General features: G+C 34.2%; 3 protein-coding genes across 4 annotated transcripts; all 3 read right to left on the bottom strand.

The window, feature by feature from the left end:
• Positions 1 to 2,288: 2,288 nt before the first annotated feature.
• LOC104221292 (blue copper protein-like) lies at positions 2,289 to 3,903 on the bottom strand. Its single transcript, XM_009772322.2, has 2 exons — positions 3,422 to 3,903; positions 2,289 to 2,950 (listed from the first exon to the last, which is right to left on the bottom strand). The coding sequence occupies exons 1-2, from the start codon at positions 3,585 to 3,587 to the stop codon at positions 2,538 to 2,540; spliced, it is 579 nt and encodes a 192-aa protein (XP_009770624.1). The 5' UTR covers positions 3,588 to 3,903; the 3' UTR covers positions 2,289 to 2,537.
• A 5,140-nt stretch (positions 3,904 to 9,043) lies between these two features.
• LOC104221293 (28 kDa ribonucleoprotein, chloroplastic) lies at positions 9,044 to 12,270 on the bottom strand. The gene is made up of 4 exons (XM_009772323.2): positions 11,796 to 12,270; positions 9,805 to 9,903; positions 9,420 to 9,710; positions 9,044 to 9,304 (listed from the first exon to the last, which is right to left on the bottom strand). The coding sequence occupies exons 1-4, from the start codon at positions 12,168 to 12,170 to the stop codon at positions 9,188 to 9,190; spliced, it is 882 nt and encodes a 293-aa protein (XP_009770625.1). The 5' UTR covers positions 12,171 to 12,270; the 3' UTR covers positions 9,044 to 9,187.
• A 1,992-nt stretch (positions 12,271 to 14,262) lies between these two features.
• LOC104221294 (uncharacterized) lies at positions 14,263 to 18,280 on the bottom strand. Of its 2 annotated transcripts, none has more exons than XM_009772324.2 (6): positions 17,861 to 18,280; positions 17,479 to 17,760; positions 15,147 to 15,307; positions 14,957 to 15,062; positions 14,753 to 14,869; positions 14,263 to 14,634 (listed from the first exon to the last, which is right to left on the bottom strand). In XM_009772324.2, the coding sequence occupies exons 1-6, from the start codon at positions 18,050 to 18,052 to the stop codon at positions 14,497 to 14,499; spliced, it is 996 nt and encodes a 331-aa protein (XP_009770626.1). In that variant the 5' UTR covers positions 18,053 to 18,280; the 3' UTR covers positions 14,263 to 14,496. The 2 variants fall into 2 exon arrangements, with proteins under 2 accessions (XP_009770626.1, XP_009770628.1); XM_009772326.2 differs by having other exon boundaries at positions 17,488 to 17,760; positions 17,861 to 18,279.
• Between the last annotated feature and the right edge of the window lie 3,457 nt (positions 18,281 to 21,737).

The following is a 21,737-nucleotide window of genomic DNA, read 5'->3' as shown; positions in this document are numbered from 1 at the left end:
TACGAGGATAATCACCAAAGCCACCAGAAAGTTTTATGATGGCCCTTATGCGACTTGGAGTGAATTCTCATTCTCGCTGAAGGAGCAAATTTTCAACCAATTTAAGGTATAAATATTCTTTTAGCAGTATAATTATTTATATTTATGATATTTCCATATAATATTTAACTTTTGAAATACAGAGCAAGTGTGTATGGGAACACCATTATAGCGCGAAAGTGGCTGCAAATTTCATCACAAAGCTCGCAAGCGGTTGTTGCATAGTTTCTCCAAAGCTAGAAAGTTGAACCAGAAACATGACTGGTTTCTTCAGAATTTATGGGAGGATTTGCAAAGGCAATGGCTTACCGCAAAGTTCTTAGAGAAGAGCAAAAAAGGAAAGAAAGCTCGCGCATCTGAGAAGGGAGGATCCTTGCACACTGGAGGTGCAATCACCCTAGGGACAATAAAAAGAAGATTGGTACGTAATTGCTTAATTTATTTTAATTTTCAAAGTATATCTATTCTGTTTATTAACTAAAATTTATGATTTTTTAGGACAGGAAGTTGGGGCGTCCAATGAACCAAGATGAGCTATTCAAGGAGACTCATATTGTAAAGAAGAAGAAAGAGACGGATCAAGAAAGGTGGGTCAAGCGCCGAGCCTCGACTATACATGTAAGTTTTTACTTTTCATTAAGTATTTTAATTTATTGTTATATAAATTTTGAAATACTAATTCAATGTAATTTTTCTTATAGGGTCGCTTCACAGCTGAAGCGGAGGAATTCATATGCATTCAGCCACCTAATGAGTCGGGCGAGCCAATCCAACCTTCGGACGAGGATACTGAAAGAATATGGATGGAGGCTGCTGGCGGTCTAAAATAGGGGAAGGTAAACGGGCTTCCTACTAAGAAATTCAATCGCTATAAGTGTGGAGTTCAAGGAATAGAGACTTCCTCGCAAGGGGAGCAACTTGATGGGGAGAGCCTCTCTGCTATGCGGGAGACTGTGACAAAGCTCACATCCGAGCTAGAAGCGGACAAGGAAAGAGAAAAGCTTAGAGATGCTCAGTACATTGGCATGCAAGCTCAGTACCACGACATGCAAGAGCAGCTCAAATCTCTCCTAGCTTTTGGAGGTTTTCCGATTCCCCGGTCTCGTGAGTCATCGCCAGAGGCTCGACTTGGACGTGACCGTTCCTTCCGTCCTCCCCATGCTCGTTCCTCCCGTCTTCCCCGTGATCGTTCTTCCCATCCTCGACAAGTAGACCCTTCTGTATATCGTCTTGGTGATGAAAGTTCATCAGACGGTGATGATAATGATGTTGTACAAAACATTCCTTGACCTTTATATACTTTGAACTAGACAAATAGAACCGATTTTGAACTAGGTGTAATAAGCGTTAACTTAGTTTAATTTGTTAGTTCTATTGAACTTTAATTTGTTGGTTTTAATGTGTTTTTTGAATTGTGTTGTTGTTGTTGTGGTATTGTTGTTGTTGTTGTGGTGTTGTTGTTGTGTTATTGTTGTTGTTGTGGTGTTATTGTTGTTGTTGTGGTGTTGTTGTTGGGTTGTTGTGGAGATTTTGGTATTGAAATTGTAGTTTATGAATTGAATTATATTTTTATTTAGAGAATTTGGTATGCTGGCAGGTGGTGTAGCTGCCAAAACAGACAGTTTCTGGCAAAATTATACCCAGAAAAGCGACCAACTTTGGTCGCTTTTTTATTTAAAAAAAATATTTTCTGGGCAATAGCGACCAAGGTTGGTCGCTAATTAACCCAGATTTCCTAAAAAGCGACCAACTTTGGTCGCTATTCTATTAAAAAAATCTGGAAAATAGCGACCAATTTTGGTCGCTTATATTTAAAAAAAAAAATTAAAAAAAGCAACGAACTTTGGTCGTTATTTTCTAGATTTTAAAATATAATATTTGGTTTACAGACCAAAGTTGGTCGCTATATTTTGAATAATAATAAATAAAAAAAACGTAATTTAAATATAGAGACCAACTTTGGTTGCTAAATTTATATTATTAAAATATTAAAGCGACCAAAGTTAGTTGGTATATTGCTTACCCGAAATATTTGGTCCTTTTACCTTAGAGATCAAAGTTGGTCGCTAATTAGCAACCAACTTTGGTCTTTAAGGTAAAGCGACCAACAAAATAGCGACCAAGCCAGTTTGGACGCTTTTTGGTCGCTTTGTGGCTTGTAAGCGACCAACTTTCGTTGCTTTTTATCGTTGCTTTTTTTCCGAATTTCTAGTAGCGTGAGAAGTTAAATCCATAAGACATAATGGTCATAGTGGAACACTATCATATGATAGTTAAAATTGATAATCGTAATCATAGTTATGCATCAAGTATTTTAGAAAATGACATGCCAACTGCTAAGAATTAAATCACAACTGAAAATAAGACATTTATCATCACAACCACTTACAAAAACAAAGCAAATAGGAAAAGCAGTAGAAAATTAACTAAGCAAAGGGGGACAAAATGGTAAAGGAACTATATATCCTTTGCCCTTTGCCATTTTCCATTTGCCAAGCTTATGAAATAACGAAAATATAAAATATTGCAGCAACCCCAGAAATTAAGAAGGGGATAAATGGTGACAAAGTTTCTGATGTTGACGGATGTGAAGTTGTGCCAGTAGTAGTAGTAGTGTCAGGTGTAGGGGTGGCTGTAGAAGTGGTGGTGCCGGATGATTGTGTGGTGGTGCCGGATGATGGTGTGGTGGAACCTCCTCCACCGCCACCGGCTGCCGCCACGGTGACGGAGAGCTTCATGCCGCCGCTGCAATGGCCCATTACGCCACAAGTGAAGTAACGAGTCCCGGCGGTCTTGAGAGGAATAGTAGTGGCGCCGCTCTGATCGGACGTTATGGCATTTCCAGCAGTGCATGACTGATAGTCACTAGCACTTACTTCATCCACTGTGTGACCACTTGGATAGTTGAAAACTGCAAAATTTTGTTACTAATACTGTTAACAAGTTTAATTATCGGGTCACCTAAAAAATAATTACGGATAACTATTAAAACAAAACCTTACAACCTGAAAAATGAGAATAACATGCTACAACAGTTTAAATTACACCAATATACTGTAAAATTTAATATATTATATTCTCTCCATTTCAATTTATATGAACCTATTTGACTGGGCATGAAGCTTAAGAAAAAGATAACACTTTTGAACTAATGGTGTAAAATGAAACACATATATTTTGCGTGGCTTGCTATTAATCATTGCATAAAGGTAAATTATTTTCGAATATAGAAAGGGATCAGTCTTTTTGGCAAAAATTAAAAAGAAAATAGGTTCACATAAATTGAAACGGAGCAAGTAGTTACATTCTTAAAAAATTTCATGTACACTTAATTTGCGAAGTGAATTAAATAAATGGTCTTTATGTGGAGAAGAAAACTTACCAAGTGAATCACCAACGTTAAAAGTTTTTCCAGTTGCCCAAGTGCTATAATCCACACCCATTGCCCACCCAGCTGAGTCTCCAACAGTATAAACTGTGGCCAAACTTGGAACAACACAACATATGAACAAAACCAAAACGAAAATCCCAGCCCTAAAATTTCCCATGTTGCTTGTATTTTCTTGTTTCTAACAACTGTGTTCTTTAAGGAAAAGAGATAAGAGAGTTAGTTTTTCTTAATTGTGAGTTAATTTGAGTGAAGAAGCTTGTGAGGATTTTCTTATATAATGGGAAAGCACTGAAAAGGAAATGGAGTAGGTCACTTAATTTTTTTGTAATGGGGTGCATAGTTGTAAAGGAGATGTCAATTATTTCAAGGGGATATAATTTCAGTTAGACTCATATCTCATGCCCAGAAAAAGTTGGTGTCTATCATTCTTGTTTTCTAACCTTGAGGTTGTTGAAAGCTTCCAATAGTTATGATATTCCTGTTTGCCCCAAAACATGAGGTTCAAAGCATTATTATATGTGAAATGCGTAGAGAAGCAGTCATCATTATGGAAAATCATATACATGTTTGACCATTTTTACTGATGTTCTAATACTAATTACTCTCCACTCCAAATATTTCGTATACTCTATTATTAATATTAGACATGTTTTAGCAGGTTGTTTGTCGAGTCCGTTACTTAAATGATCACTCAACTATTCGAAATTACCTACTGAAGTCATCTTTCGTTCGTTTAAAACATCAAAATCACTTAACTATGTCCATAGTACTCAGAAGGTCACTCAACTAGATTTCTCAAACTTTTGATTATCAAATACCTATTTTACCCTCTAAATTATCAACAATTTTTTATTTTCTTAAAGCTTTTTAATATTATGACTTTTTTCTCTTTTTAATTAATTTATTTATAGACTTACCTATATAATAAATAAATTTTATTTAAAAAATAAAATTAGTAGTTAAGCATTTATAATGTTGGAATAATAAAATATTGAGCATAGTAAAAAAATTAATTAGAACAATTTATTCGTAATCATATTTTTTATATTAACAACAAAAACTCAAAAATTTATTTACACAATTGAGAATGAAAGAAAATAAAAGTTTTAAATATATATTTTATGCACGTACTATAAAAAAATAATTATTTAAATAAAGGTATTTATAATATACTTTATATATTCTTGAAAATTATGCTCAATTATATTATTATTATTCCAATATCATATATGCTAGAAAACTAAATTTCTATTTTTTATTTTATAAATAAATTTATTTGTTCTATATGTAAGTCCATAATGTTGATTAAAAAGAGAAAGAATTAACATATTAAAAAAAAAAAAAAAAGAAGAAGAAGATAGAAGTTGATAATTTAGAGGGTAAAATAGGTATTTGACAATTAAAAGTTTGAAAAATCTGATTGAGTGTTATAGGATAGTTAAGTGACTTTTTTTATTACAAACGAAAGAAATATGACTTCAGTAGGTAATTTCAGATAGTTGATTGACCATTAAGTGACTCGTTGTTTGTCTTATTTTTGGAAAGAAATATGCCTAACGGTCACTAGGTAAAAATATTATAAAAAATATTTTACCTTGTAAATACATTAAAAGTTACTAAACTCAAAAGAGTCGAGATCAAGAAAAAATATCATGCAAGAATAAGGGGAATGTTTTTTTTTTCTCATTTATGTAGCTGAAATCACCTTTTGAACAACTTCGTGGAATTCCATCTATAAAATATGGACTATCTTTTTGCTAGGATTAATCATAGGCAACGAGCAATGAGTATTCTGGGCAATATTTAAATTACTTTAATACTAGCTACGATAAAGTGACACAATATATTATCCTAAAGAATTTCAGAAAAGTACCAAAAGATCGAAAATGTCCCCTACGCGCTCTTTGCTTTTAAGAATTGACTTCTTTCTGCAAATATAGAAAATTTGACACTCTGTTATGAACTAAGGGATCGTCCTTTCTCATATAAACTTACAAAAAATATTCACCTAACGATTCATCGAAAGGTGCCCGAGTACCTAGGGGGGTTCCCCACAGGCCACATGCCTAAACTCGATAAAATCATTTTTTTTTCTTTCTGAAAACTAGTTTCCTATCCTCTTCAGATTTTAGAAATTTGCATATTAACTCCGATTAGTACGAAAATAGTCTTAATTCATTTCTTAGATTTTTTAACGCCCTACTCTTCTTTTTTTTTCTTTCAAAGGTCGTTTGGTTTGAAGACAAGTTATTCTAGAATTAATTATGCGAAAATTAGTTATATTGGAATTAGTTATGCCAGTTTTATTTCTTATTTGATTGTTTGGTATGTTGTATTAATCCGGGATAACTTATCCTTAGATTACTATTCCTCCCTTTGGTAGGTATAAGTTATCACGGTATTATTTTTAATCCTGAAATAACTTATCCCAAAATTAGTAACCAAACAAAGGATAATGTGGTACTAAATTTATATCCAAGATTATTTTTGCTTATCCATCGTACTAAACGACCCCTCCGAGTGTTAACAAGCAAAGAAGAGAAAGTTCACTGGTCATGTTCTAGACTATTAAAATTCTAACTCTGTAATATGACGATCAAATTATGTCCTCTCAATCATGAAGCCAAGAGTACAATGTGATGTAGGAATACCACGAAAATAAAGTAATTATAGCTCTCATAAATGACAGGCGAGTGAGACAATCTAACAACAATTTAGATGTCAAATCCTCATTGCTATCTTTGAAATCATTCTCAAGTTTTAGATTCTCCTTTAATCATATCGTATGGTGAAGTTTTTATTGTAATTTCTCCTTCGACTTCCTCTAGAAACAATTACTACGATTTTTTCTTTTGAATCACACATCGCATACGAGACAATCACGCTTCTCCCTCTTTGTCGAGCAATTGACAGAAAATATAAGAGAAACAGAAAACTAATTTTTGTTGAGGTCGTTAAGCTCCAGAGGATCGGGCCAACTGCTCCCTCCTTCTGCGCCAGTTACTTTAGCTGCCCTAATCCAACTTGATCATTTGCGAGTTAAATCGAGCCTAAATCGTGATTTAAATCATACTACAATAATAAAAATAAGAGAAGGTTAAATATATTTTTCGTTTAAAAAAAAGCGAATACATTCATCCAAAATTCTAAAAAATATATTTAGTAAAGACCAGAAATTGACTAATGAAAAGAGTTTCTGATACGGGATTAGGAGTCATTTGACTAATTATAGAAATGGCATCTAGACAAATGGTGCATCTCACCTGAAATTTGGTAGCAGTTCAACATCACTATATATTTAGTCCATATCCTTTGATCTATTCAGAGCTACTTCTTTAGCAGATCTTGAGCTCTAACTTTTGCCGAGGCGAAAAAAATTACTCCAAAACTTAAAAGGCCTCACACTCCAAAACTTACTCTAAATCAAGAATGCAAATATGCGTAACTGCAGAAACCATAGGTTAAATATGAGCAAATTCAGGTTAGGTTAAACAGGCCAAATGAGAAAACTACTCTGGACCTAACAGTTTGATGTAGGTGATTTCTACAGAAAAGAACTGTTCATACACTTCAAGTTTGTCAATTTTTTTATAACTCTTCATTTTTTCCTATAGAGATAATAATAACAACAACATACCCGGTGTATTCCCACAAGTGGGATCTGGAGAGGGTAGAGTGTATGCCAACTTTACCCCTACCTTGTGCAGGTAGAGATGTTATTTCTGATAGACCTTCGGCTCAAGTTTCCTAGAGAGATGAACTCCTAAAACGATTAATGATGCAATTTGATACATGGACAAGACAAAAGATTATAAACCAGCCCCTTCTTTTGTTTCTAGCATCAGCTTCCACCCGAAACTATGAACTTACCATTTCTCTATTGGCAGCCCTTGGCCAGAAGAGAGTGATATTGCAGGGAATAAGGAAAAGATTAGCCTTCAGTGATTGCATTTCAAATTCTATTAGTATCATAAAAAAAAACCTCCATTCATACTCTCAAGCACATTCTTAATATAAAACAATGTATAGTTCAAATGTTATCTCCTGTCATGAAAGATGTGACATTTAATTTGGGTGAGCAAAGATGACACTTTACTTATTAATGATTGGTAGCCCAGGAGATAGCTTAACTTAAACTACCAATATAGCTAACTTTCCCTACTTATCTAACGTAGTAAACCGCACTTTGTCAACTTCCCAAGATAACAGGATTCTAAAGATTTCTGTACCTTCTCATTTTGTTTATGCAGAATGAAGTAAGAAACCTTTTCTTTTTGATACTGGTAATATAAGAGTAAGAAAGAAACTTTGCTTCTATAAAAAAGGGAAAAAAGTGCGAGCATGGCTCATGTCCTTACCGGATTACTAAAAATCATGGCCCGCTCAATAGATGTGCATACATAGTGATTTCATAATTGTTCATTTAAGAAATATAGGTGCTAAGAAAAATGTCAAGAAAAAAATATAGGTGCCCTAAGAACTCGAGATCAAATATAAATCTCAAGAAAAAATAAATGACAAAGCAAGAGATATGCAAATATAAGTGGAAAATGAAGTGTACTGGAGAGAACAAAGCACCTTACACATTTATGAATTGTTAAATCAGTACGAAGAAATAGGACCAAATATGGACTAGAGCTTGAACAAGAGAAAAGTATAGTACTGGGTATCTGGGCGTTACTTATGGAATAGATAACCTAATGCGTTCACCTAAGTAGGGTAAACTAACACTAAGGAGATGAGTGCATGTGTTGGTAAAATGGAAAAAATAAAGACAAGTAAAATCTTAATGATAAAACAATACTACATTACACAGGGGAAGAAACAGATAGCTGTGATCCTACTCCATCGTACTACCATGTAACACCAGTCAATAGTATAACATATCTGCTAAAATATCCTACTATTACAGCATATTATATGAGCTATTTGATATCAAAAGTGTGCCTGGACAATTCGCGTTCGAAGGATATTCCTTCAGAGTGTCGGTTTGTGTGCGTGTGTTTTTTTTTGGGGAGGGGTGGCAGTGTAGCACTAACAATTGATACTATGCATGGCAATGAGGCAAACTGAATACGGCTCTCATCAAAAAGCATATGATCAGCTGTTTAAGGGCCGAAATGAAACTGAATTACCAGCATGCTATTTCCAAAAACCAAAGTAGAGAAAGGCTAAAATATCCAGCTTGAAGCAACTTAGTAATTCAGACAGCTTCTGGATCCCAGGTCACAGATTCTAAGTGCTTAGACATTTTTGAAAATGCAAAATAGGCGGCTGGGTGAGGTCATCATAGTGGAGGCATTTGAGGATCTCTGAGTTAGAAAGTGAATCAATTTAATATTACTTCTAAACAAAAAGGGTAATAAGTTCTGGAGTATCTCCAAATTTAATTGTAAGTTTTAACATATCAAATCTTGGGAAGTCTGGATAGACAAACAATTACTGATTCTCTTGCAAAAAGAACTTGAAGGATATGTCACCTTCGGATTGCATTCAATTACCATAGTGAACATTTGTCTTAAAACTTATACTTGATTAAACATTTTTTCCTCACAGCTAAACAGAAAAAAGAGATAGAAAACAGAACATAATCAGGATAACAGAGGCGAGAAGAAAAAAAAGGAACGTATATGAAGCCATATTAAATTTCTGATACAAAATTTTTCAAGATATCTTCCTGGATTCTACTATACAAACAAAGGGTCATGGAAACTCACTTCCTCATAGGAATAACTTTCAAATTCCAACAGCTTTAGCTTATTCTGTCACAGAGATCAATTCAGATGATACATCTTGGGACTGGAGAATCTTTTTTGTCTCTCCTCTCAGAAATCTTTTACTGTGTGCCACCCTTATTGGTCTCCCCATAAATTCCTATGGATAAGGATATACTTAAATCAGGTTTTTGACATTAACCAGATGCAACAATTATAGTCCATGAAAAAGGAGCAAATAAAGCACAGGAACAAGCAGTTAAACCGAAAATTACCTTTCCCTCAAAAGAGGATAATGCGGCATCCGCCTCCACCTTGGTGTTAAAAGAAACAAATCCATATCCTGCAGATCGTCTTGGATTATCACTGTTGAATATGACTTCAGCAGAAACAACATCTGCCCCATTAGCCTTAAAGAACTCCATAAGATCCTTAGACCTTGCTTCAAAATGCAAATTAGCCACAAACACATTGTGTACAGGCAGCGGCTTGGACGGCGGCGGAGAAGAAGGTTTCACAGTCTTTGGCTTAGCCCAGGCAAGTCTCAATGGTCTACCCTCAAGTTCCTGGTCAAGTTTTAACATCCAATAATGCAACTCAGCACAAAAAATCAAATACCGATAGAGTTTTTCCGGAAGAGTTAATGATAGAGATACTTACATAGGCTTCAAGATTTTCAATAACTGCCTTAGCTTCCTCATGAGAACCCATTGTGACAAAGACTAAACCCCTGCTTCTGGTCTTGTTGTACATTGCAACCTTGAGGTGAAAAAACAGACAACAAACCCATCTCAGAAAATACATAATCAAACCTTAAAAACACTGAATAAGCTCAGGCGAGTATTTGGTACAGCGGAGAATAGTTTCCATGATTGAAACCATTTTCTAGCATTTTGGTACGAGAAAATATCCTTCAACAAATTTCTCCATCAAAAGAAATGAAGTTGACTTCTTTAACTTATGGATGTAAGTCAGTTTCCTTTGCAAATACTACAATTCTTAATCCATAACACTAACTTCAACCTCCATTTTCACATTGTTTTCATTATTTCTTTTTACAACAACAACAACGCTCAACCCAAACAACTTGAGGTCGGTGATACGAATCCTTATTCCTTTCATTTAGCTCAACTTATATCATCATCATTACCAAAATAAATAAAAGAAAAGTGCAAGTTAAAAAGATTATATATATATATAGTAGTAGTAGTAGCAGTAACAATTACAATAATATTAATATAGAAGTTCTCTACCAAGTCTAAAACATATTCCCAACTAGTAGGTATCAGCTATATGATTTTTTTCCTCTTCCATGTGCCCTATTTTTAGCTAAGTCTGATTAATTAGGTCTTTCGAGACAACTTCCTTCCATGAGATTTTAGGTCTACCCCGTCCCTTTTTAACGCTTTCCCCTACCATAGTTTCACTTTCACAACTACAAAGCGGTGCATCTGTAGGTCGACGCAGGACATGACCAAACCATCTCAAGTGACTTTCTCTTATTGTATCCTCAATGTGTATTACTTGTACCTTCTGACGAATGTGGTCATTTTTATCTTATCTAATTTTGTGTGACCACAAATCCATCTTAACATTCGCGTTTCTGCAACATTCATCTTGTGGATATGTTGAGCTTTAGCAGCCCAACATTCACTACCATATGACATAGTAGGTCTTATAGTTGTTTTATAATTTACCTTTCACCCGGGTAGGAATCCTTCTATCACATAACACCTTGGTAATACTTCTCTATTTCAACCATCCGGTTTAATCCTATAAGTAACATCTTCATCTAGCATTATATTCTCTTGAAACAACGAGCCTAGATATCTAAATTTTTTGCATTTTGGCACTAAAATTCCATCTAGTCACACCTCAATTCACTTTTCTCGTGCTGACTAAACTTGCGGTGCATATTCTCAGTCTTACTTCTACTTATCTTAAAACAGTTACTCTCTAAGATATTTCTCCATAGATCAAGCTTTCAGTTGACACCCCCGCTAGTTTCGTCAATTAACACAATATCATCAGCAAATGGCATGCTTTTTTCTTTTGGTTGACACCAGTGGCAGAGCCGCATAGCTTCAAAAGATACCAATTGACACTCCTTTGTCAAAAAATTATATTATTTAGATAGGTAAAAGTTAATTTTTTATGTTTATATATTATATGTTGAATCCACTTGACTTCTTTGTATATTTACTTCTATACATTTTGATACCCCTTAATGAAAATCATGGCTCCCCTACTGGTTGGCACCCTCGCCAGTGTTCAATATTCTTTTTTATAACCCAAAAATTCTCGAGGGCCAGTAGCACACGGTTCACAACTTGATGGATAATGGACACGTCTCTCTATCATTCTCCACTTAAATACCAGACTTTTATCAGCCACAGGGTCCAAACTCATAACACACACCTAAACCCACAGGTCCAGCGCTACACTCTTACAACTTGACCAAAGCTCTAGGGCTGGCATTGTTTTCAATAGATAATATTACTGAAAAACATAACTGAAACTCTATCTTCATAGCAGCTTATATATTTATCATATCTCACCCTACTTCATATTCAATCAAACACTAGAAAATGATATCACAAGTTAAATCATTTTTCTCCACAACAAAAGCAGAAAATTTAAAAGGTGCAAACCTCAATATCCATAACAGTGCCATATTTCTCAAACAGAGGGCGAAGGTCATCTGCTGTGGAAGTCCAAGGAGCATTCTGAGCAAGAATCCTTGTTCTAGAACTTTCATCTTCCGATTGTTCTTCTTGGTCTTGTTGCAATTCTGGAGTATGGGCCAACGAAGAGCAATGGGAGATGTAAAGGTAGGGTTTTTGGGGTTTAATAGGGAGTAATGGGGATAAAGAAGAAATATGCAAAGAAACGGTAGAAGGGGATAAAATGGGAATTATAGATTGGTGGTGAAGGGGAAACAAAGCGGGTGAAGAAGAAGAAGAAGAGAATTGGGTGGTGGAGAAATGAAGCTGAGATGGAGAAGACAACAGGCGAAGTAACGCCATTGCAGCTGCTTCTTTCTAAAGCTGCAGTTGGGATAGTTTACGGGATAAAGCTTGGAATTGGAATTTGGAACTAAGGAGACAACTGGATAAGGGTCATAAAATGAAATTTACACGGCAATTTCCTTTTTATTCTTTTTTGTTTACATTGAAAAAAGGAGTGATTTTTATTATTATTAAAACAATTCAAATAGTGTCGAAAAAAAAACAATTCAAAATAGTGAATTTTTAGTTACTAGACTGATCAGTTACTACTTGATTGACTTAATAAAAGAAATTGACTGTACTAATTGAATTGAATAGTTGAGTATAACAATTCATTATGATTAGAATGGATAAAACAACTTTTTTATCAAGCAAAAACTCCAATTTTAAATTTCCACACTAGGCTTTTAAAATTTTGGCACCATTATTTCAATTTTTTTCCCTTATTTGATGTTATTCAAATCTTTGTTACCCTGCTCTCTGTCCGATTCTTCCTCTAGGCTCTAACAGTTGCCAAGCTACGTGATTAAACCTTCTCTGGTAATTTTTAAGAGCAGATATTGTGCAATTATATTCTGATTATGCTACTTCAACTCACGATTTTTCGTCATACTCATGTTATTCAATTTTAGCCATCTTTATTTTGTATTTAAGTGTAAATAGTTCACTGGATTTCCTGCAACTTGAATAGCTAAGCAGGTTAATACTTAATAGAGACATTGATGTTTGTAAAGTTATGAGATAATGTGCTCTTCATATATAACGGTGTTACTAGTCTTAGGATACGCGCGTTGCGCGTGAACCCTGTTTGAATGAATATAATTTTTTTGAAATTGTACGCAAATATTATATGAAAAATTGTGTTTGACTAAGAAATAAAAGTTACGGAAAAAAAGTAAGCTCCTGAAAATGATAAACGTCGATCCTATTTAACTAACACAAGAAAGAAACTTTACCCCATAAAAGATCATCAGTTATCTCGGTTAATATATTCAACTTGAAATTTATCTCGGTTTAATAACTTAATTGCTTAAACTTTACAAATTAGCATGCTTCCGTTTTTGTTTTAGTTAGAACACATAACCTTTGAATATTTAAGAGCTTTTTCGAAAAAATTTCTTGAAGAGTTATATGTTCATATGTATTCTTAAGTCCATTCTTTAAGACACATGTCACCTAACTGCTTTTTTTCTTCTTCTTGCGAGCAAATGCAACTTGTTCTTGTTCTTTAACTAATACGAAATAGTATATGAATTATTTTAAATATTGTGTTTGTGGGTTGCCTTTAAATATTATGTTTGTGGGTTGTCTCCAATATTAAAAAATTAATTAAATTATAATCATGTCTAGTATAAACTTAACTTTTAAAGGGTAAAAAAATAAACAATATTTTACTAAGGTGTTTTGTGCTTTAAATATTATATTATTCTTTGATAAGTCTCCCTTAATATCGGAGTTATTGATGATCCATAAGTTATTTTAACATATTTTTAGTAATTCTATTACTGAAAAAAGAATCAAAGATGAAACAAAAAAGATAAAGAACTCAAAAATTTGGAAGAAAGAATAAAAATGCATACTTACGTCTGTATGCAGAAGGTATTTCATGGCTACAAATTCCTAGCTATACCAAGTCCTTTATTTTGTCAAACTTTGCATCTTGCAATGTGAGGTAAACGAATTCTATACTAACGTGGATACCCCTTGTTTACAATTAGAATTTTATTGATATAAAAGTTCTTAGTTGATTTAAATTTTTAAATATTAGGGTTCTTTAAATAAGGAATTTTTTTGATAAGTAGAATAGATAAGGAAAGAAACTTTTAGTTGATTTCAAAGTTCAAAAAATTACTAAAATTATTTAATTACGATTTCGTCCAATATAAGACTTATTTTTAAAGGATAAAAAAGGCAAACGACATTTCGCTAATGACCTTCGTGTTTTTAATATAGTATAGAAAATTTGTAAATCATGTCCTTTTATAATTTTAAAATTAAGAAAATAATTTTTTTAATCTTTTATGTGTAAAAGACAGATTTCTTAAATGTAAAAGTAGGCACCAAAATTAACATGCTCCAAAAAGATAAAGCATGTCAATCAATAAGAGCAAACAAAAAACATGTCAATCAATACAGCAAACAGACTTCATGTCCGGTTAAAAGCTTCACGATCATCCTTAACACAAGGAAGAATAACCAAATTCTTGAAGGCGATATGGGGAAAATGACATAGTATGCGTACTTTTTACAGTTACCGAGAATCGTAACACCTTTCTTTTAGATACAAGAAAAACCTAAAATGAGAAGAATTGCAACTGGTCAAGGGAGGGGAAGGCTTCTCCTGCTACTTCTTGCATGATCGATATTCAGGTGAGTTTTCTCGTAAAGGTGATAAAGGCTGCCTCAATGAATCAACCTCGATGAAATCAAGTTTTCCCTCGACTGGACTGCTTATCTTGGGGCTTGATTTCCTTTTGTTACCCTGGTGAACAATTAAAGATAAACAGAAATATTAAGTTATGAACGGCTGCGTCTAATAACGCATCGAGAGGAAACAAAAGATCAGGCTAAAAGCCCAAAAGAAACTCTTAGAAGTTCACCTTGCCAGAAGAAGGTTTTCCAACAGAACTAGGTGTGTTCTTCTCTTTCTGGTATAGCCTTATCAGCCTTTTATTCTCCTTATCCAAAACACGGTTTTCTTCGAACAACACCTGCACCTACATATCAGAAAATTATCATGTATTCTCAATTTACATAATCGACAAGAGATCAAACGCTTTTTCTCCCTCTATAAATCTACTTACCTCATCTTCAGCTTTATGGAGATTTATCCTCAAATGTTCCTTTTCTTTCTGCAGAGTCTTGACCTCAGCAGCCAGAGCAATAGCCTTTTGTGTCGATGGCCTCAATCTATCAAAATCAAAAGGCACTTCAGCTGACAATCAGACAAATTGCGAAACTGTCGACACCTGGGTAAACAGAAGTTAAACTCACCGCTTCCACTTTGTCAACAAGTTTTGGCAAACTTCCATACCACCATTTGCCTCCAGAAATGCATGTGCTGTAGATGCAGCATCATCTTTACCAATCAGAGTTTCCAGCAAAGTGTCGAGCAGATTTTCTTCCACAGAAACATCATCCGTGGCTGTGTCATCCTTCACATATGAGTAGTAACCGAAAAATTAGTCTCCAGAAGAAACATTCTCTGTCTTGCAATCAGGAGACGTGTCAGAGAGTCACCAAAATAATAGGATGTATAACAACTAATTGACAGACGACATTGACCATGTTATTCTTGAAGCAGCCAATAACATATCCTCAGAAGAAGGGTCCAATTATCTGAACAACCATCACACAAGAGAAAATACACCTGAATTTGGGATAGAGAAAGGAATAAGCCCTCCCATTGTCATGACAACAACAGAAGTCCAGACAGGAGTTTCATTACCTTATGTTAAGTTACATGGATTCCCATCTGAGTATTTGAAACTGGATCTAGGTGTTGGATTCATAATCCCATAAATCTAGGGTTCGAAATATATTGAGAGGTCGTTGAGTCAAAATAAATATAAATAAATTTTATTTAAGGTTTACTATTATTTTATTTTATTAGTTCCATAATACCATATCATATAATAGCAATAAAACCAAAAAAAAAAAAAGAAAAAACCTATAAAGAGCAGTAGGAAATGTAATGGAGACATTGATAAACAAAATACATAGACCTAATCCTTATGTCTAAACTCCTAAAATGGAGACATTGATACACCCTAAATGTAGGTTACCATCAAAGATACTTTAATCACATCATAACTCATATAGTTGAAGAATAAGGCTATAAACAAAATACATAGACCTAATTCTGAAAACCCAAAAGTGGAGACCTTATGCCTAAAACCCTAAAAAGGGAGGCAATGGTACAACACAAGGGCCAAGGCTTAAGAGATCTCGAGCTTAACGTATGCTACCGTCAGAGTTATTTTAACTACATCATAACTCATGGTTAAAGAACTGGGCAATCAACAAAGTTGTGAGCCTCATTATATCCAGATTGTACTCTATGGAGCTTTTTGGGTCGAAAACCTCTTTCACACCAGATTAGATCTCAAAAAACCACAATGAAATAATGTGAATAATTTATGTTGTAGCAAATATTCAACAGTTTCCATGTAACCCCACCTCCAGAATACATCTTTGCAATATCAAATCATGACCAGAGCATTGACAACTGCAGTCTTACGACATGTGTATAGTGAAACAAGTGTTCCTCAATGCATATTTGTTTCCATTTCAATTAATTGTAGCATTCCCAAAGAAACTCGAGGAAATCTAATAACTGAACTTTGAGGAAAATCTCTCATGAATTCCTTCCTGGATTCTCAAGCTCGAGGGCATTAGAACCCTCAATATGGAAGTGATAGTCTAATGAGAAACCTATAATATCACCACAGAATTCTTTCATGAAGCATTGCCTCAGATGTTTCTAGCGCTGCCCTGACAGAATATAAGTCATCAATAAAAGTGCCAGTAGTTGAAATCCAAAAGTCATGGACGTTACTTTATGCATTCAACTACTACATGCTACCAAAATATCTTCACTTGTCTAATAATTTAACCTTTCCCCGTTTTATATCCTATTTGTGATGGAAGTGTAACAAATGCTACATGCTGCCGGAGAAGAGGCAGGTTAAGAGGATTTTCTGTGAAGAACTAATTTCTGCTAACATTCTTCTGTCAAAACTATACATGTGAGTAAGTCAAGTTTAATAGGAAAGAGGGGCCATCATCTAATGCATATCCAATGAAATACAATCCATAGAGCATGAAAATAACAAATGTATAGAGCATTATTAGACAATCACATCATAAATATCATACAACAATTTTGATGTAAAAGATAAAGAGTACATAATTATCGATAGAGAATGTAATTAGAAACATTCACAAAATCCCAAAAGCTTTCAGTTTATCCTAATGAGACTGTTGTTATATTATCAACAGACAAAATAACAAATTATTAAGGTACTTTTTCTGAAAATGAGTAGAGACAAGCTTCTCAAGATGGACACTACAGGGTCCCTAAATCATTTTGTTTCGACGTTGATCAAGTTAAAAAATACTTTGAATCTAAGCTTAAACATCATTCAGAGACCTGTCACCTGTACATTGCATAAAATCAAATTTAAACCCTTCCCCCACCCCTTACCCCTGCATATTGGCCTGATATGCGAGCTACGAACAATTCATCAATGAACACCACATAACACAAAATACAACAGAAGTTAAACATGGAAGAGAACCAAAAGAGGGAAAAAGAAGGAATTACATGACATACCAGCTGGCCCTCATACTGAGACTTGTAGAAATGCAATTCTTCGGATAACTTCCGAACCTCCTCCTCCAAATCATGAACTCGAATCTCAGCTTCCTTGGCTCTCTCATCGGCCTCATTTCCAAAATCCATTAACGCCTCGCGATCATGATCATACAAAGAGCACTCTTTCTCCCACCTCTTGCACTGTGCCAACAAGTTCGAACACTCCACCGCCAATCTCTGATTTTCCTCCACAAACTTCTTCAACGCTGAAGCATTCATACTTGACTCAGCCTAAAAAGTAACAACATCAACAATTAATAATCAATATTTACAACAAACATATGAATTTTCTTTTAAAAAAAATCGAAGAGGAGAGTATTAAGGTAAAAACCCTAGTGCGCTCGATTGTTGCATCTTTCTCTTTCAATTTGGCTTGTAGAGAAAGATACTGATTGCGAAGGCGAGTAAGGGATTCTTCGGAGGCACGAAGCTTTAATTCAAGTGTTTCTGGGGAAACAGGGAGGCCAAGAGAGTACTCGATCGATTCACGAATGTAATCTTCCGTTTCTTGTGAAAGATCCATCTTTCAGACTTCAATAAACCCTAAAAATGAACACAAAATTCTGATTTAAAGTTTCCGGCGATTGGAACAATTGTGGAAAGCAAATCAATCTATCAACGATTCTTATGTTATCGGAATTTGATGGGAGAGTTTTGAGAAGTGAGAGCGGAAGAGCGGTTTTGGTCTGAAATGAGGGTTTTTGGGGTCTGAATTACTAATTTTTTATGATTTGTTTGATATTTCGAAATGGGAAGTGGGAAGCGCTAGCCGTTACAGATCTGTTTTGGGGCTCATGGTGGGACCTGCGGATCCTAGATAAAGGCCTGGGCTATCTAAGCACACATGAGTATTGGGCTCTGGCGTACATTTGAAAAGGAGATTTTTACATTTCTATGTCATATATTAAACTATATTACCCTCCATGCTTAAGTTTTAATATAATTACCTTTCATATACCTAATTATCATTTATATACCATTTTAGAATTTTAATGGTATTAATTAGTCTTCTAATTTTACTCAACCGTATATTCTCACTCCCCCAAGTTTCTATCTCCAAATCACACTACCTCACTCACGTATCAAACCACACCCCACGATTTCCTCTTCAATCACCCACGATTTCCTCTTCTAAAACTAGTAAAAATATGGAAGACCTCCATTAACGCCTATTCTCAAGCTCTTTCTTCTAAAATCAGTCAAAATTTCAACTATTCTTCAAAGTGTATTCGCCCATTAACGACTAGCTTCAAAGATTTTCGATGAAGAAGAACAAAGCTTCCAAAAAAAGCCCTAAAAAGTTAAAGAATCAGATGTTCCTTCCTTCGATTTGGGTGTTTTATCACCACATTCACCGAAAAATCATAAAAAATCTGCTCATGCAAATGAAGAGAAGAAGCATAGGCTTTCCCCTCGTCAAGCTAAGGCAGAAGCTAGAACTAAAAAAACATGATTTTGATGTTGGTAAATCTTCGAGGCAAATCAATTCAGCTAAAAGGAAAGGCAAAGTGATAGATTTTGATGATGATTTTGTAGAAGATGAAGCTGTCATTAAACCTGCAAAGAAAGTTAAAGTGTCTCCTACAATAAAAGTTCCAGAAAAAGCTCCTATTGTAAAATCTCCTAAAAATGTTCAACAATATTCATTGGTGAAGGTAAGAATTTAGTAATTTCAACAATAATTTTTTTGTTTGTTTTAATTCTTAAAAGGCTCCATAATCTTTGTTTTTTGTGGTTTGTAGATTATTTGTCTACATTGTGAAGATTAGTTGTAGTTTTCTAAAACTGTTTAAATTTGTAGATATATTGTTAAAAAATTGTAGTGATGTTCTTTTTATTTTTAACTGTATTATGTAATTATAGATATATTGTATGAAAATTGTAGATATGGTATATTTTAGATTGGAGTTGTGTATTAATAAGAGATTAATTATTTTTTCTACAGAATCGATATTTTTTTGCACCTCATAATGTTGATTATGGGGTCCTTAGGTTTCAGACATTATCCGACCCAATGTTCCTAGCCAAATTAAAGAGTTATTGTCTCCAAATGGTTTACAGCTTTTCAAGAAGACATGTTAAGGTTATTTCCTGTCAATTCCCAAAATATGTATGGAAAACCAAGTTATTCATCTTTTAATGAAGTATGAATTAAATGCATCTGGTGCTTCCTATTTTTCAACTGATTTAAAAGGTCAAAGGTTGAATTTTGGCTTGACAGAGTTTGCGTTAATAATTGGTCTTAGACGTTTTACCCAAGTGACAGACTTTGGTTACACTGCGGATTATGACAGTAAGATAATGAGGAGTTATTTTCCAAACAAGGAAAAAATGGAGAAGTCATACTTAAAACAGATTGTAACCAATAGAAGCTGGGTAAATGATGAGGACGCAGTTAGGTTATGTATTCTATATCTCATAGAATTCTTCATCTGTCCTTCAAACAAAGACAATGTTGGGTTGGTAGATCATTTTAGGTTTTATTTGGTGGACTTCGGACATTATGCGACATACCCATGGGGTATTGAGTCTTACAAATAGTTGACTAAATCAGTTAGGCACAGACTCAATCTTTTTGTTCATTCTTATCTCATTCAAGGATTCGCACAAGCTATGCAAGTATGGTTGTATGAGTGTTGCTCTACCGTCAACACTGATATAACTATAAGAGTTGCTAATTCAATCCCTCGCATACTTAACTGGTCGGCTAATAAGGACAAGATATGGTTAGCTGCAATTGAAGATAGAATGATCAAACCTGAACGGATCAAGGTAAATAGTTTTTATTTATGAATATACAATTTAATACAAATTATCTACCATTTGTATACATATTATTTTTCGTCCAGCTAATTTGTTTTATTTTCATTCAGCTCACCAACATAACTGAAGCAACTGAAGAGCTTTCTATGTTATCTTTGCTTGATAAAGTTGAGTACATATTTGAAGAAATTGAACACATTTTCGAGGATCCGAAAGTTGATGCTCCTCCATTGGAACCCAAAGAGTCAATTGGAAAAAAGGACAAGAAGTCTATTCTTAAACAAATTAGAAAATTAAAAAAAGGTCTTGAGAAGGTAACATGTATACATAAAATTGCATTTATTATTTAATGTATGTTAAAGCCATATTTTGAAGCTAACTCTCTATATTTTTAATATGTAGGTTGATTCAGATCTTGCATCTTTCAGGAAAGATGTCTTTGAAGAACTAGGTAGTCTTCGCGTGCTACTAAATGACTCTATCAAGTCTGTTTTGCAGGTGATAAATAGTCGAAATGATAACATTGATGCCAAAGTAATATTTATCAGTTTATTCATTTAACAAAACTATTTATGTCAACTCTAAGTTATGTTGTTATTCATAAAATAGATATCCTAACTAATATAAAACTTTCAGTTTGCTGAGAGTTCTACAAAAAATGCTGACCACCCAAAAGAAAAGAACAATCAATAATTTTAGTGCACTAGTGGAGAACCATTGCATGCCAGCAGCAGCAAAACAGGTATATACAAAAACATATACATTTTATATACAAATTAACTACAAGTTATCTACATCAACATACAATATATATTCAAAATATCTTCAAATTATTTAGGATATATTTACAACATAACTACAACATACATAAAAATAAATATAGTATATTTACATAGATCTACAGATTTATGTATATCTCTATAATATATCTACATATCTCCTAAAAATGTCAAGCAACTACTATCCATTATAATACTTTAATGAAAAAACAGGGCATGTGAATGGCATGGAAAAAAATGAGAATTTTCCAGCACGTGTTGATTTATATTCCCATTTTGAAGGTGCAGCTGATGAAGAAAATGCAGGTATGAAATTGTATTCAAAAATTTTTGCTTTCAGTTTATTTTTTTTTACTATTCTATTAAGCTAGCTATACTAAATGTAACAGTGAGGGAAGATATGCATGCACAATCTCCAATTCACAGAGTCACAGTAACAATTCAAGGAGAACAGAAGAATGAGGAAGATGTTAATGTAGGTGAAGAAGCCGAGTATGTAAATGTAGGTGATTTGGAAGACTCTAGAGGTGAGAAGAAGGAGGTTACACTTGATGATTTTGAGCTGTCAGATAACTTCTCCCAGTTGGTTAAGTTCGGCGAGCCTAACCAAGATGAAACAATACCTGTGCATCAAGGTAGAACAAGGCAGCCTGGAAAGCATGCCCG

Source organism: Nicotiana sylvestris, chromosome 4, assembly GCF_000393655.2.
Source record: "Nicotiana sylvestris chromosome 4, ASM39365v2, whole genome shotgun sequence".
NCBI lineage: Eukaryota > Viridiplantae > Streptophyta > Magnoliopsida > Solanales > Solanaceae > Nicotiana > Nicotiana sylvestris.
The sequence above is the reverse complement of the archived record's forward strand: the minus strand, read 5'-3'. Positions and strand labels throughout refer to the sequence as shown.

Coding starts and splice junctions, on each gene's coding strand:
- LOC104221292 (XM_009772322.2), bottom strand. CDS start 3,587: ATGGGAAATTTTAGGGCTGGGATTTTCGTTTTGGTTTTGTTCATATGT. Junction 2,951..3,421: donor TAACGTTGGTGATTCACTTG/GTAAGTTTTCTT, acceptor AAAATTTTGCAG/TTTTCAACTATCCAAGTGGT.
- LOC104221294 (XM_009772324.2), bottom strand. CDS start 18,052: ATGGATCTTTCACAAGAAACGGAAGATTACATTCGTGAATCGATCGAG. Junction 15,063..15,146: donor TTGTTGACAAAGTGGAAGCG/GTGAGTTTAACT, acceptor TGATTTTGATAG/ATTGAGGCCATCGACACAAA. Junction 14,635..14,752: donor GAAAACCTTCTTCTGGCAAG/GTGAACTTCTAA, acceptor ATTGTTCACCAG/GGTAACAAAAGGAAATCAAG.
- LOC104221293 (XM_009772323.2), bottom strand. CDS start 12,170: ATGGCGTTACTTCGCCTGTTGTCTTCTCCATCTCAGCTTCATTTCTCC. Junction 9,711..9,804: donor TTGAAAATCTTGAAGCCTAT/GTAAGTATCTCT, acceptor AAACTTGACCAG/GAACTTGAGGGTAGACCATT. Junction 9,305..9,419: donor TATCCTCTTTTGAGGGAAAG/GTAATTTTCGGT, acceptor CCTTATCCATAG/GAATTTATGGGGAGACCAAT.